The 16,211-nt window shown below is 37.1% G+C and overlaps 2 protein-coding genes across 2 annotated transcripts; one reads left to right on the top strand and one right to left on the bottom strand.

The window, feature by feature from the left end:
• Window positions 1-1,641: 1,641 nt before the first annotated feature.
• Window positions 1,642-4,714, top strand: LOC133875064 (stem-specific protein TSJT1-like). Its single transcript, XM_062313057.1, has 4 exons — window positions 1,642-1,932; window positions 3,355-3,595; window positions 3,721-3,841; window positions 4,280-4,714. The coding sequence occupies exons 1-4, from the start codon at window positions 1,733-1,735 to the stop codon at window positions 4,468-4,470; spliced, it is 753 nt and encodes a 250-aa protein (XP_062169041.1). The 5' UTR covers window positions 1,642-1,732; the 3' UTR covers window positions 4,471-4,714.
• Window positions 4,715-4,835: 121 nt separating this feature from the next.
• LOC133875056 (meiotic recombination protein DMC1 homolog) lies at window positions 4,836-9,006 on the bottom strand. The gene is made up of 15 exons (XM_062313046.1): window positions 8,824-9,006; window positions 8,623-8,705; window positions 7,945-8,036; window positions 7,785-7,856; window positions 7,605-7,643; window positions 7,382-7,439; window positions 7,239-7,284; window positions 7,097-7,142; window positions 6,575-6,636; window positions 6,353-6,419; window positions 6,168-6,260; window positions 6,022-6,090; window positions 5,837-5,915; window positions 5,349-5,515; window positions 4,836-5,103 (listed from the first exon to the last, which is right to left on the bottom strand). Exons 1-15 carry the CDS (start codon window positions 8,838-8,840, stop codon window positions 5,059-5,061), a joined length of 1,035 nt encoding a protein of 344 aa, XP_062169030.1. The 5' UTR covers window positions 8,841-9,006; the 3' UTR covers window positions 4,836-5,058.
• Window positions 9,007-16,211: the final 7,205 nt, after the last annotated feature.

Genomic DNA, 16,211 nt, shown 5'->3' with positions numbered 1-16,211 from the left:
CACAACCAAATACTGTGTTTGGTTTCTCACTTAATTACTGAGAAGCTAATTAATATATGTAAATTGTAATTGATTCCTCTCACCCTTTGATAAGAATATAAAGAGCAATCGGTGATTTATTTAAGAGTTAACACCTCCGATGATAAACAGTCATATAATAACTTTCGAGAAGATGAGTATTCTATTCTAAAAGCAAATACAGTACTTGAACATCTTTGTTAAAAGCCATGAACATTGCCACTGTGAATCATCTAAGGTTGATCTGGTGAACCCCTTTCTGGTCAAGAAGATTTCTAGAGAGTGAAAATGATACCCAAAACACGTCATGACAAACCCATGTGAATCTCCCATTAATGCTCTTTTAATGCCTCTAATCTCTCAGATTAATATTAGTTGGAGCGAGTGTTGACCACCGCCATATGCCACGCCAGCTTTCTATAATGGGGATAAGATCAAACTTTTGTCCAGTCTATTTTGTGGGCTAATTGTTCTATATATATAATAATTAAAACCATGAGACAAGCTTACTAAAATACCCTCTGCTTTATTGTGATTTAGTCAACTATTCATTACATTGTATTACCCGAAAATTCTGACGGTAATATGTGGGTTGAAATTTGGTCATCTCAATTCTCAAGCCCCTCCATTAAAATTAGATTTTTTAGGCCATAAAATTAGATCCTTGCAATTTGTGTTGCATACATGTTCCTCCAAGTGAGTTCTTTCCTCTTTACATTTTCTTTTCAAAAAATAAAAAGAGAAAAAAAAGTGAGTAATGTGACTCATCAAAATTAACATCCCTAAAACTATAAGCCCAGCGCTCAATGAAACTTCATTTTTAGATGAGTAATGTGATACATATTCTCACTCTTATACTCCTTAACGTAACTTTTAAAAACATTATTAAATCTGGGATTAATCATTATTGAATTTTGATTCAATTATAATTTTAAAAATCACGTCAAAAAATGTGAGAGTGAGAGTATACATAACATTTCTCTTTTTAGATTATAGAGAACTTTCTTTTGATTAGATGAAACACACTCTTAAATCTTTTGGCTCTAGACATTTTATAAGGCCCTCTAAAAGAATTTAAATTAAAATATCACTATTTAATAAATACTTTTAGACTCATGATAGGAATTTAAATTTGAAAATCGCTTCTATATAGACTCTTGTTCTAATTAAACTTTCTAATTGGATCAAGATGATTCTAATGTCCGAAAAGATTATACTGAGGCTAAATATATAAAGTCAATATGAAAAATCATTTTCTCTTGCATTTTATTTAATTAATTCCTTGTAGTAAATATCCTATAACTTTTAGCAAAAAATATTCTTCTTTATTTTTTGCTTGCTAAGGCTTACCATAAAAAGTTAGTTATTAAAAAAAAAAAAAAAAAAAAGTGTTTGTTTTTTAGTGAAAAGTCAAATCATGGGATAAAATGATATTTATTGCTTAAGAAACCCTAGAAAAACAAAAAGATCTAAACTAAAATATTCGTAGATAAGAGACTTCCAGGGTATACGCGACAATTCGCACAAAAAGCAAGGGCAGTATCGGGGAACCAAAAAAGTTGCCCATTCAACGAGTCACATATTTACCACCCCCAGAGTCTCTCTCAAATAACGCTCTCTCTCTCTCTCTCTCACTTCCACTTTCCATCATTTTCCTTCTGTCTCTCTCTCTCTCTCTCTCTGTGCGTTCGATCGACGATCAAGAAAGAAGAAAATGCTGGCGGTGTTTGAGAAATCGGTGGTGAAGAGCCCCGAGGCTCTGACGAGCCCTCACTCGGACGCGGTCTCGGCTCTGAAAGATGGGTTCTTGGCCCAGCACTTCGTCTCTGTGCACCCTGGCTCCGTCACTGTCAACCTTGGCTCCGCTGGCCTCCTGGCCTACTCGCTCGACAGACAGAACCCTCTCCTCCCCAGGTTGGTACTACAACACCCATTTCCTTTATCTACCTCCACAACATGAAAATGCCCACACGATGAAGAGAAAGAAATATATATAAGTTTCTTTTCATTTTTACGCGCATAATTCCCCTATGATCCGGTTTTGGTGATTGGTGGGTCGTTTGGGTTTGGGCTTATCGGATGTTTGGTTGGTGAGAAATGGTAGGAAAAGGAAAGAAAACTTGGGGATTTTTTCATAGGATCCCAAGTTTTCATTTATTTCTTTTCCGGGGGGTCTTTTTAATCCCTTACGTTCCTGTTAGGCCAAGCGGGGTTAAATTTGCTACTTCTGATGTAGATTTTTAGATTACGGGTGCGTTATTTTGTTTTATCTTGTTGATATCTATATCTGGTCCTTGTTTTACTTGTCATAAGAAATGTGGCTCTTATCTGTAGTGGCATGATGACAATTATATTTTTCACGGTTAATAAGAATATTTGAGACTTTTGTTTTACAGATGTACAATTGTTGACTGAATTTTTGATGATCTTTGTACTATTGGGTTAGGATCTTGGTGATAATGTCATAGATCTTAGTGTTCTCTTGTTAGCTAATCTAATCCATTAGTGTGGGTTGTGGCTGAAATTGCAAGTGCTTCCTTTGGTGTCTAAGAAATGTTAGGAAAGAACCAGATTCTTGAGGGGTATGCTTTGATTTTGGCTTGTTAGATTTTTGTGTTTTGTGGGTTTTCAAGTATTTTTTTTTTTTTTTTTGTGGCAAACAGGGCCTGCCCACAAACCCCACTACGAAGGGATCATCAAACTCTTGTTTGATCAGTGGTTTTTGTCTTCATATCTATTCAATCAATTTTTATATCTTAAACTTTGCTTGAGTAACTTATATTCTGGGTTATGTCTGTCTTACATTGGCATATAATCCAACTATTCAAGTGGAAAGATTTTATTTTGTCTTTAGTTTCATCTGTCTCAATAATCGCCTTGGTATGAGACAAAAGACTGATTCTCAACTCGTTGGCTATGTTCATTTTTATTATTCTAATATGTTGGCAGTTCTTTAGAACGTTTGAATTTCCCGTGGCATAAAATTATTATATCAGTGTTCTATATAGCATTTGAATCAACAAGCATGTCTTTTCTAAGGATTTGGAGCGCTTTTTTTTGGGAGATTATTTGTAGTTATGTTGGCAAACATATTTTTAATCATGCTTTCATTGTTCTTGTTGACTTGGATTGTTATTTTGCAATGAGGACATTCTAAAACACTGAGACTTTGTGTCTTCACATATCATGGAAGAATCAGATGGTTAATTTCTGCTGTACTGCTATTGCCCTTATTTTTTCACTGATTTTTTTTTTCTTCTTTTTATGCTGATGATTTTTCTTTTCGTTGGTGGCACATAAATCCAATTGTTGACGTTCAACATCTTCTACTGTTAGATTGTTTGCGGTAGTGGACGACATTTTCTGCTTGTTTCAAGGCCACATTGAAAATGTTGCTCTGCTTAAGCAACAATATGGATTGAACAAAACTGCGAATGAGGTTGTCATCGTTATAGAAGCTTACAGAACTCTGAGAGATCGAGGTCCTTATCCAGCTGATCAGGTTGTGAGAGATATCCACGGGAAGTTTGCATTTATTCTCTACGACAGCACTTCCAAAGCCGTATTTTTAGCTGCAGTGAGTATAACTTTCTTCCAAAATGCTGTGCTCCTATGTTATGGCCCCTCCTAATTCTAATCTCTTTCTTTGTACTGATCTTCATCTGCTTTAGTCGAGCTAATTCTAACCTTTGTCTTATGCAGGATACTGATGGGAATGTTCCCTTCTTTTGGGGTACTGATTCTGAAGGCCATCTCGTTCTTTCAGATGATAAAGAAATTGTGACGAAGGGCTGCGGGAGATCTTTTGCACCATTTCCTAAAGGTATATGAACATGAAAATTATTTTTATTCGGGTTAGGAAAATGGTTGCCCACATAGTGGAGAATTTCTTTAGAAATCTTTTCGCTCGTCTCAATGATCTAGATGTCAGAATATTGGGATAAAATAAAATACATGGGACAAAAACTTACCGGGAGCTTTGAAATATGTTTCAAGTTGATTTAGGACCCTAGTATAAGAAATATAGGGAAGTCAGTGATTTCAAATTGTTATAGTAAGATAAACATCAAAATCTTCTTTGTGTTCCCTTTTTATTACCTATCTATCACAATGGTTATAAAATTGGGACTCATTTCCTGTTTTCTGTGTGTTAATTAGCATGAACTTTGGGTTACTAGTCTTTTTTAGGAAAGTTTGCTATTTCTTCATGAGCATAACCTATTAGATTGCTTATTTCTCTCCATTATGTTGTTTTCTGAAGGATGCTTCTTCACATCCTCTGGAGGCTTGAGGAGTTTTGAACACCCCCTTAATGAGGTGAAGCCAGTGCCGCGGGTGGACAGTTCTGGCCAGGTGTGCGGTGCAACTTTCACAGTGGATGCAGAGTCTAAGAGGGAAACTGTTGGCATGCCGAGAGTTGGAAGTGCTGCCAACTGGTCCTCAAACTACTGATCTTGTTATAATTTCCTTCTGCGGCAAGGCTGTTGTTATTAGGGGGCCTTCCGTTGCTTTTACTCTGTATTTTCCTCATCACCTACTCTCATCTTGAATGACTTTGGTTTTTCAATGGATGCTTAGCTTCATATCCTTAGTAGTACTTTCAAAACTAAAGACATGATTCGATGCTGCTATGAGTGTTGCTTATTGTCAAAACTAAGCCATGATGTCACGGAATAATATAACGGCTCTTCAAGTCTGATATTGCGGTAGATCGCTATTTGATATATCTCTCTTTAAATTGCAGTTATGTACATGCTGATGGTAGCTGCTTTTGAACATGGGATCAGTTTCCTGTTCAGACAGTGGCACCGTTAATATGAAATAATGAATTGAAGTCCATTGATTTCTAGCATATGCTGCTATTTTGTTACAGCTTGTTCCACATTTACCAAAGAAGTTTTGATATATCTAGAGCATAGGCCAGGGCAGCTAAAGCACTCCAATGCTTTTAGGATTCATAATCAACGGGCTATTGCTTATGTCATTTGCAACTTTATACTAAACTGCTAGTAGATATCAGGAAAATGTAATGTCTTGAGCTTAGTCCTTTGCGTCTGCAATGCCCCCTGGTGTTATCTGAAATACGTGCTTTTGTCAAGTTAAACTTGACAACAGTGAAAAGTAGTTTTTAAAATTTGTTCTGGAAGATAGAATTCACGCATGCTGAGTGGTGGGTTTGATGGTAATTTTTATTGAATGATTTTGGATTTCACTTGCTTTGACTCTCTCGTGAACAGAATGGTGAGAATTATAGTGTTAATTCTTAAAAGATGATTTTTAGGCAATCAGAAAATTAAACTGTAAAATTATCACACAAGTGGGAAGGATATTGCTTCACTCTCGGGCAGATTTGGTGCATCAAACACCTTGCAGACACGCTGTTCACCTTTGCCTTTCCTGAACATCAGCCTTATTGTGGCCGCGTGGGCAAGCACATGCCCTCCGGCTGGTTTCTTTGGATCGGATATGAACATTCCACCACCGGGGTCAGCTATAACTGCAGCCAACAATCCAAAGATATAGTTTAGCAATAAACCTCCAGTACGTCATGCAATATTAGCTGGAGCAACAATGATTGGATTACAAATTGATATTGCTCACTAATGATTCAACACAATTTCTGGGCAAATAGACTGAGTTGTTTATACACCTAAAGTTGTTTATACACCTAAATTTGAACTTCTTTAGCCACATTTTAAAAAACAAATATAATGTTTGTTCTTTGAGATTGTATTATATGGTATCCAGCTTTGTCTACATGAGATTAATTAGAAACAAAAGAGCATACAAAAGGTCTCTCAAACTGGTCGGGGATTACCTTGATTAGTCATGTAGACCGCAACATTAAATTCCTCGGCTATTTTTGTTAATCGGGAGAGCATCTGTGCCAGTTTTTGCTGCAAAAGCAACTGGCCCATGTCACTGAAGAGAAATGGCGCAAAAAGAGATGGACCAAAATTTCTATAGATTATAGGCATTATAAGAAATTTCTGAAGTTTTAACCTGGCGCTCTGCCAGTTCTCCTCGTCCTGTGAAATCCACTCGAAAGAGAGCAATCACTGAATCTACGATCTGAAATATGATAAGCTTCAACCCTCCAGGCCTCACAATATCGGTGACATAGGTTAGTTCTTTAAGTAGAGACTCACCAGTAGTCTGAATGGTTCTTCAGACATCTTTGCAGCCAGGCCAAGAAGCAGATTGAACTGATGCTCGTACGTGTATGCACGAGCATAAATGATCTTACACATTCACAGAAAATGCATAATTAGCTGCTATATATGGATTGCTAGTTCTATTGGTACTACATTGGACTGAATGAAATGAAGCTTACATTGTCAAGGACGGCTCCTGGATCCATGCCAAATCTTTCAGCAATGGTTACGATTCGATCAGGTCGGCTGCAAGTGGGTATAGTTAAGAAGGAAACATACCAAAACTGGATTGGCACTTTGATGATATACTTGGTTATACTCCTATTTGAAAATAAACTAAACATGCCAAATTGCCAATCACTCAATCAGATGTTAAAAGGAAAGAGCAAACAAAAGGATACAAAGTTCCTTCAGTATCAATGTAAGCAACTTTTCCATTCCCTCCCTTCATGTTGGTAGGAAGCTGCCAAATTTATCAGCCAATCATCAGGATGCAAAATAAGTAGAGCTTATGTTAAATCTTGTGATTATTGAAATCAAGCTTGTCAATATTGCATGCGAGTTTAAGGCCAGCGCCACACAAACAAAAAATAAATGCGATAGCTGACTTTTAATTAAACCAGCTGCGTGAGAACAATAGTGAGCCGCAATGTTCTCTCCGCTTATACTTGTCATGTTGCAATCTGTAAAACATTACGAACATTTTTTTTCCAGAACACACACACGTTTGCAAAGTGCCATTTCCAAATCCCTCTGCTGTATGTCCCACGGTACTGATTCTAGTGGAATATGCTTGAAATAACGCCAGAAAGACAAGGAACAAAGAATTCAATTCGACAAGGTAAACCATCTTCCACTACGTACTACGTAGTACACCCGTTACATTCATACTTATAAGAGTACACGCTACTTAGGAAAGGAACCTGGGTAGAAACGCATAGAGTATGTGCAAGCTGTGTTTTCCCAGACCTGAAAAAGGAGTCGCACAAATTAGAAATTCAAATGTTGCGTAAAGGCAAATGAGTAATTTCAAGTTTCTACACTGGAGGGAAAATGTGACATCACCGAAATTCCCCAAAAGTTTCTGTAATCGCCATAGTTTCAATCCCACCTTTCCAAATTTCACACACAAATCAATTACAGCAAAAAATTTTCTCATATGAACAATCATACACACAGTGAAGGGATATCTCAGAGGCAAAAATTACCGCCTAAGAGTTCATCAAGGGCTTGGCTTCCAGTTGTAATGCGGATCACCGACTTTCTCTATAAACAAAACCAGGATCAGATTTTAGGATCACTGTCAAATATAACTGAATAAAAATTTTACGAGGGAAATGAAATATGAGAGAGAGAAAGCCGTTCGATCAGAACTGCTCAGATCTTGTGGAACTAATTCCAATTCTAAATCAAAAGGAAACTTCGACTTACTCTGAGGAGAGCGTCACTTCCAGTGATATACCCAAAATTCTAAGAAAAAAGACACAAAAGTCCAATATCAAGTCACTGAAGCCAAAGCTAAAATACATGAAACTTCAAATTATTTTTATCAAAGACAAAAATAAAATTCAAAAAAGCATCGTAGAGATAATGGATTATCTGAACGCTAACCACAAGCTTCTCGGCAGCTTCACAGATCTTTTCGACTTTGGCCTCAGATAAGCCTCTGATCCCCGTCAAGTGCTGCAAATTGGATACAGATCATGGTAACCAAACCACACGCAAAACCTTCACAGCCAAAGGATTTTGACGGAAAATTAGACATTTATACCTTCTTTGTATGCATCATTAAGCCATTGCAGGTGTAGATCCCTGCGTCTTGAAGCTTCTTCACGTCTCCGGCATTGATTCCCTGAGAAATCACTGCAGAAAAATGCGTTGATTATGAATGGAAATTATTGAGGAGTGACGTATGCCAATAGGAACTCAGCTTTCTCGTCAATTAGGTGAAATATGCCAAGGAATTTATATCTGATATGAAAACAAATGGCGAAAATTTCAAATAGTCAAATTACGAAGCAAGCTTCTACGTGAATATGGTGAAAAGGACTCATAATTTCGTCAAACACAAAGCAAGAAAACCTATATCCTGCGAAATTGAAATCCAGGTATCAAATACGAAGTAATACTCAATCGTACTTATGGATTGTCACAAAATGAAAGTAAATCCATTCGAAATCGAAACCATACTAGTAGGAGCGATCAACAAGACGAAACAACCTGGTTATTGAGAATCAATATTAAAACAGAACAAAATAAAATTCGACTCTAAGCATCAACATGCAAACACAGCGAACTCGAGCACAAGATCGTCAAAATTTCACAGAAGTCGAGAATATAATTCAGATCTTTTGAACAAATTGAATTTAGAGTAAAAAACATGAAATCAATGCAAAGACGCATGGAAAACCGAGAATCAAAGAGCCTAAGCGAAGATTGCACATCATACATTTGTCGATCGCTTCGAACAGGTCTTCCTCGTCATCGATGTCTTCGCGTTCGACGAGCTGTAATTGAGTCTGATCTTCGGCTCTGATCAAACATCAGAAACAGCAAACCAAAGTGACGATCAGGCTTTTCGTGAACTAGAATGCAATCGAATTCAAATAGAAACGAAAAGGAGGAAGAAGTGTACGGCTCAGTAACCTACTTGAGAGTCGCCATCATCTTTGTTGCGATGAAGTCTCTTGATATGAATTTCTGAGTGTGTGTGAGAGAGAGAGTTGAAATGTGATGGACTGTGAGGAATTGAATTTATGGGCGGGAATTTGGACCGAGAGTCGACGAAGTTCGTTGAGGTTGCAGGTTTGGACTACTTCGACGGGACCCTCTTTTCAGCCTCTTCTGTTAAAATCTTTATCAGTTTGAACAGTAAGCCGCCCTGATCTTGCCATGTAAGCTATTAACAATATTTGGACTGCGAATCGGTGGGCCTCTGTGGGTTTTTTTTTTTTTTTTTTTTTTTTTTTTTTTAGCGAGGAAAAAAAAGGAAAGTAATTTCAAAAAAAGTTCTTGAGTTTTACCTCTTATAAAAATTCTGAATTTCTAATTTTGACAATTGAAATTTTGAATTTGGCTGGAAAGTTGAATGACAAATGGGTCTTTTTCAAATTCTTTCATCAAATCTTTATTGAAAAACTTGTCACATGTTATATTGTTTACATCATGATTCATGCCAATGAAAATATCACACATGTATTTAGGTTCATGTCAGCATGCCAAAGTATTCAAATTGGCATAAAAATTTAAAAAACTTAAAAAGGAGTGTCATGTTTCACCCCAAAAAGGGAGCCAATGAGGGTGGCTTCGCCCCCAAAAGGGGTGCTCCAACTCAACCCACTTCATAGAAGGGCGATAAGGGTAGAAGTCCAACCCACAAATTGATTGGGTGAAGAGCTCCACCCTGCACACCTATGTTGTAATACTCCAATTTAAATTAAGGTTAAAGAAATCATTAATTAGGACTTAAGGATTTATAAGGTATAAGGTTCGACATGAAAATTAGGGAAAATAGACCCGAAATGACACTTGGGCAATTTTGGGGCTTGAGTGATCAATCAGGGTTAGGGAGTGATTGATCGGCCCCTAGTGATCCATCACCCTAATGAGTGATCGATTAGTGTGTGCCATAAACCCTAGGGCTAGGGAGATTGATCAATCATTTTGGGTGATTGATCGGTATCAAATAGGTTGCGATTTAAATACATTCAAGATTTGCGGATGCGATACTTAGCTTATTTAAGACCCCTAATGGCAACTCTTGCAACTATTTGGTCGATTAGGGCACCCGAAAACTAGGGGTGTACATACAGACAAATATTAACTACTTGCATCCGTTATCCGCATATGCGGATGCGGTTAGTAAAAATCACTATCAACATGTGTGGATGCGGAAAACAGTTTTATGGTATGTGAATGTGGTTATTAACTGCACATGCATACCCTTTATATAAAATATATATTATATTTAATGTTTACCAAAAATGCATCGTTTCGGATTAGGTATAGGTTATGTTTTCATTAGTTTGGTTAGCTGTGTTGCTTTCTCGTGTAACACTTTGACAAAAAGATAAAAGTAATATGAAATTGACATATTTTCAAAAGATTAAGGCTTCAAAAAAAGAAAGAAAGTGAAAGCTCTTAAGAAAAACCCTACCATTATGATGATTCATGTTTCAAAAGAATTAAAGAGGTTTGTGTGTGTGTGTGTGTTCCAAGCATGCAAATCAATACAAATATGAAAGCTTTTTAAGAAAGGGAATAGGATCGTCTCCATTTCATTTAATGAAATGGATACTCTCCATTTTAAATGAAATGTCAGGATTTGAAGTTGGTACATCTAACGGTATATATAAAGTTAATATTGGCATGTTTTTCAAAATTTAAAATAATGTGAAATTATGTACATCATTAGATGTATTAACTTTAAATCCTGACCATAAAATGAATAGCATCCATTTTAATTTAAAATGGAGAAGATCCTATTCCGAAAGAAAGACCCTACCTTTATGATGGTTATTGTTTCAAACGAACTAAAGAGGTTTAAGGATGAGCTTTAGGCTTTGTGTGGAGTAGTTATGGACTATCGACCAAAGCTTTTGGTGATTTGTTAATGGTTGGCGTGTAAAGTCGGAGACTTATGTTTTTAATGAAAAAAGGTTTGGACTTTAGGTGTTAGACAATGCTACAAGTGTTAAAAGGGATAACATTTTAAATCTTAGGGCCTCTAGACGTCTTATTAGAGCTAAAAATATGATTTTTCAGAGTTTGAAGACGATGAACAATATTATTGATCAATTATTGTTTATCACTGGTCAGTCAGTTGTACTGTACTATTCCAAGTAAACAATATTGATCGATCACTACCCAAGTAGTGATCGGTCAACACTTGGTGATTAGTCATCCCAGTAAAGATGATCAATCAAGATCATGTCAGAATGCAAAAATAAGTTGTTTTGAGGACTAGGGTTAGAAATTTAGCCTAATGGACCTTACCAACAATATGGTATCTTGCAAACAAAGGAGCTAGTGTGTACAATAAGGAATAGTAGGAGGGCCTTTTCAACCAATGTGAGTAAAACTCACATTCGAAAGTACATACCGACAATTTAAGCATGTCTAATTTGATACCAAACTTGCATATTTTGTATAGACATTAAATGCTTTGTTATTAATGTTGTAAACTCTACATTTTGTGGGAAAAAAAAATGAAATACCTGTAAAAATGAGTGATTGTGTGATTTGTAAATTCATGCATTGTCAAATAAATGAAGAACTCATGATTATCATGATAAAAATGGGTGAAGAATCTTGAGCATGTGTATATATTGTTTCTATGGGATTGATCCTATGGCCTTTGGTTAAATTAGAGTGTTAATTATCATGGATCCAAGAGCTACAGTGACCAACGCAATCATTCATGGATGGCAGTCACGCCTTGCGGCATCATTAATTGTATAGATCATTAGGAATTAGATTCGGTCGAATAACTAGCGGTAGCTAGCTATTGTACCTCACTAGGGCACTGGTGTTGTACCTGAAGTCCCACGAGATGTGCAAACCTCACTGTAAGAGAGTTATTGGTATGATGATGTGCATGATTTATTATGTTTTTTTTATAGATTGAGTTCACTACATATAAACACTGTCCACCTGTGCTTAACTCACTAAGTCATGGATTTACACTTTATCTTTTCCATTTGTAAAACATTTTTGTTTTACAGCCAATCAAGTTTTAGAAGATGGTACATGGGCCAGTGCAGAAGGATATCAATGGATGATTTGGTTAAGCTAATCTACAAAGACCAATCCAAAAATGGTGACCTATATAAAGACTCATCATAAAAAACTGTGTCAAGCCCCAGTCTAAACACGTGGCAAATTTTCTTTACAAAACCACATGTTTATATACATGCATGTGCGTATTATTATAAATTGATACAGTTATACATATATATGTATTTATATATCTACTTTTATACACAAAGCAAAGGATAATGTTATGTTTTACAAAAATACCGAAAGAAGTTTTAAGATGTTAACATGCTCAGCTTAAGAGCATAGAGAATTTTTAAGGTTTTTTCAAAATACTTGTGATTTTAAGATTTCGTGCACTAACTGAACGATCCATGCATTGTCCCAACGGATTCACGCCAAAGCGTTCGAACAATGTTGGGTAGTAAGTAAATATATTTTAGGAAAGTCGTCCCAACGGTTGGAATGAACGTTCAAACAGAACTCTAACATAACCATTTTCGCTCGCCTTTAGCAACCAGAGAGAGACAGGTTATCCCTTAGAATTTGAGTTCTTAGGGCAAAAAGCTCTTGCCTTTAAGGTAAGAAAGCTTGATAATTTTATATTGCTTTATGTGTTTTAATCCATGTTAGACCTTTGTATTTTGTATTAGTTTTAAAACTTGTTTTAGTTTCCTTAATAATGTTAGAAAGTTAGGTTCTTTAGATATAAATGTTTGGCCTTGCATAAAAGATTGAGACTTTGAGAGCTAGTTTTCGTTTTGAACCTAAGTCAATGCATGAAACCTTATTTTTCAATATATCTAAAACATTCATAGGTTGTTTAGCAAGGGGGATGTGAGAAATAGAAAGGAAGTTGGGATCTTGAGAGTTTGAGTTAAAGTCATAATCTTGGTTGTTTTCAAACATGGTTTCATACTTTGGTAGCACCTTAAAGGTTTGTTAAACCTCTTAGAATTAGAGAAATGTCAAGGGTACTTACAAACTTTTACAAAAAAAAGTTTACAAATTGACATGGCATGCATGTGGCATTTTATTAACTAAAAAAGTTAGACACGTAGGATTCCACGTCCAAACTAAATTCAGGTGGATAGCCGTAGCTTCCATTCCTGAAGACCATGGACGTAGCTTCCATTCCCGAAAGCCATGGACAGCCGGCGATGGGAGCTTGAGACAGATGGACGACTGGCGAGAGGGGAGAGATCCCAGGGGAGGATGGCGTGCTGGCAGCCCGTGGTCGAGAGTTTCTGAGATCCAACAAACCCACGTCGGTGTGTGTGGGTTTGGTTGGTCCTTCCGGAAATCCAGATCGGGCCGGGAAACCCATATATGACGTGGGTTTCGTTTGGTTGAGAGATCTGGGCGGGAAACCCAGATCGACGTGGGTCTTGTTTGGTTGAGAGATCCGACCGGTGTGGGTTTCGGAAACCCAGATACGTCGGGGAGATGATTTACTGAGAGATCATTCAAAAATCCAGATCCGACTTGTTTGGTTGGTCCAGATGGCCGGCCGGCGACTGGAGCTGTAATGCCTCAGATTTTATTAGACATTTAAAAAAAAAATAAAAAAAAATTATAACTTGCACAGCAAGTTGTTTTCTTCTTTTATTATTTTTCTTCTTCTTCTCTCTCTCTCTTTTCTTCTATTTTCTTCCTTCTTCGTTTTTTTTTCTTTCTTCTTCTTCCCGAGAGACACAAGGAGAGACGAGGGAGTGAGGGATTGAGGGAAAGAGAGAGAGATCGAGAGATAGAGAGAGAGAGTTGAGAGCAAGTATTGAGAGGTCTCACAGAGAGATCGAGAGAGAGGTGGAGAAGAAAGGATCTGGTGGATCCGTGAGCTGGAGACCCAACGGAGGAGGAGGAAAATCCGACCGCTCAGAGGTTCGGCTTACCGGGGGGTGGTGCTGGGTCGTCGCTGGCAAAGCCAAAGCCGAAGATTCTCGGCGGAACCCAGGAACCTGTGACTCGCAACCCACCGGACCCGAGAAAGAAAACCCAGGAGATTCGTGGACCCGTGAGCTGAATCCGACCCTTCCGAAGGTCCGATCCTCCATGTTCGGCGGCCAGAGTTGAAATCCGGCTGTCCTAGTAGCGGTTCCGGCGAACCCGTGACCCGTATGTGTGTGAAACCCAAGCAACCCGAACTCGTGACCCGTTGAACCCGAGAGGAGACCCGGTTCTCCATGTGCATTTTCCGGCGACTTTCTGGCGAAATCAGAGGCGATTTTTTATGGGTTCTTGAGAAAATCCCCAAGGTACATTAATTCTATAATTTTGTGGATTAATTTGTTTATTATGGAATTAGGGTTTGATAATTTTGGGGCTTTTCAACCGATTGTGTTTAAATAGATTGTGATGTTTTGGAATTGATTTATTGATGTTGGGTATTGTTGGTTGGCTGATTGAGTGTTTGTGGGTGTGTGTCTCGGTTGAGCTGTGTGTGTCTTTGTTGTTGAGTCGGCAGTGGGTGTATTTTTTTGGCATATGTGTGTGATGTTGGATGGGTGTATATGAGTTTTGGGATCGGTTGTGCTGTGGAGATTTGATGATGAGTATTCTGAATTGGTGGTTTTGTGGACTGGATTGTGAGATGGCTGATAGGCTACTGTTTTTGGGTCTTGCTAGCCGATTAGTTGTTCTCTGTTAACAGTGTTTTGATTAGCTGGTTTGTGATGATTTTGGAAGCTATAATTATTGTAGAATGATTATGTGTTTATGATATTGATGATAAATTATTAATTGGGGGTTTTGGTTGTTAACGGATTTCGTGTGTGTTTGAGCTGTATTTTGGGGATAATGATTCACGGGCGGATCAATTTTAGGAGCCTTTAATTTTTATTTAACCGATTGTGTGGGCAGTAGCCGTGTGTAGTGTTTTGGGTTGTGGTGTTGATAGTTGAATGTGTACTGATTTTGAGTATTACCCAGTTGCTTGGTATTTGGATTGATTATTCCGTCTTGACCAAATGGGAATATTTTGGAAGTTAATTATTCTTGGTGTATGGTTGTGTGGGCGTGATTCTGCTTGGCTGTGATTATTGAGTTATGGTTACTGTTCTGATTGTGAGTGATTTTTTGGATGATTTACCTTGGGTTTGGGATCTAGTTGAATTGATAGACTTTATAATCAAAATTGAATCTTATATGTTTTAGCTCAGCTAAGTTTATCCTTGTTTTTTATTTAGGTAAAAACTCGACTCTGGCGCTAATGCAAGTCCAGGTAAGGGAATACAACACCGAAAAACCCCCAATAAGATTCTATTACAAATCTTTTAAAAAAAAAATGTGTTGGGAAATTTTGTAAAGTATTTACTTATGTGATTTTAATGCTAAGCTTTTATTACTCATATGTTAGTATTCAAGAATTTTGTGTATAAACTACAGTTATGATTAAGAGCATTTTAAAGTATTGGTTTATGCATAATTACAGTTGTGAATAAGAGTATTTCAAAGTTATTATAGTGATGATTAAGAGCATTTCGAGGTTATAATTTGTGCATAATTACAATTATGATTAAGAGCATTTTAAAGTTATGATTTATGCCTAACTACAGTTATGATCAAGAGCATTTCAAAGTTATGATTATAGAGCATACCAAAGTTTATGATTTATACATGGATACATCTTTGAATGAAAAGAAGATCTAAAGTTTAAATTCTGCACATGACTATAGTTAAGAAAGCGGCTCTTACAGTTTTAAAGTAAAGTGTACAGTTATAGCAGAGCTTACAAAATTATAGAAAACGTTCATGTGCAGTAATTGTTTAATCATGAGGCACTACTACAGTTATGATCGGTACCATATAGGGTAGCATGGCAAGCACATCAAAAGACGGTGTGTGCTACCGGCGGGGTTGGCCTTCGCCTAGGGAAGATCCCCGACCCGACGACTCTTCTTTGTGACGACATGCTGAGTCTATAGGTCCTTTGGACAAAGCCAACGTGCTCCGCTCACGGGAAATAGCAGTGTAGAGTCTATAAAGGGGTAAACCACAGTTACAGTTTTAAGAGAAAAATAAATGAAAAGAATATATTTGATCATACTAAATTTCTTATGCAATTACTCATGTTCCTCATCCACTTGCTCATAAATTTTGTTTTAATTGTTCATAAAGTTATAATGCATAAACTGTTATTATGCATGACTAAAGATTTTGGCATGAGTATTTTATAGCATGTTTTTATTTTCTTGGTGTTGTAATTTCCTTACTGAGTTGTCGAACTCACCATTTTTTTTCCAAATCTTTTCAGATAACCCAGTAAGACGATGTTATTTCTTGGTA

Source organism: Alnus glutinosa, chromosome 1 (assembly GCF_958979055.1).
Source record: "Alnus glutinosa chromosome 1, dhAlnGlut1.1, whole genome shotgun sequence".
Classification (NCBI taxonomy): domain Eukaryota; kingdom Viridiplantae; phylum Streptophyta; class Magnoliopsida; order Fagales; family Betulaceae; genus Alnus; species Alnus glutinosa.
This window is presented reverse-complemented; position numbering and strand designations above follow the sequence as displayed.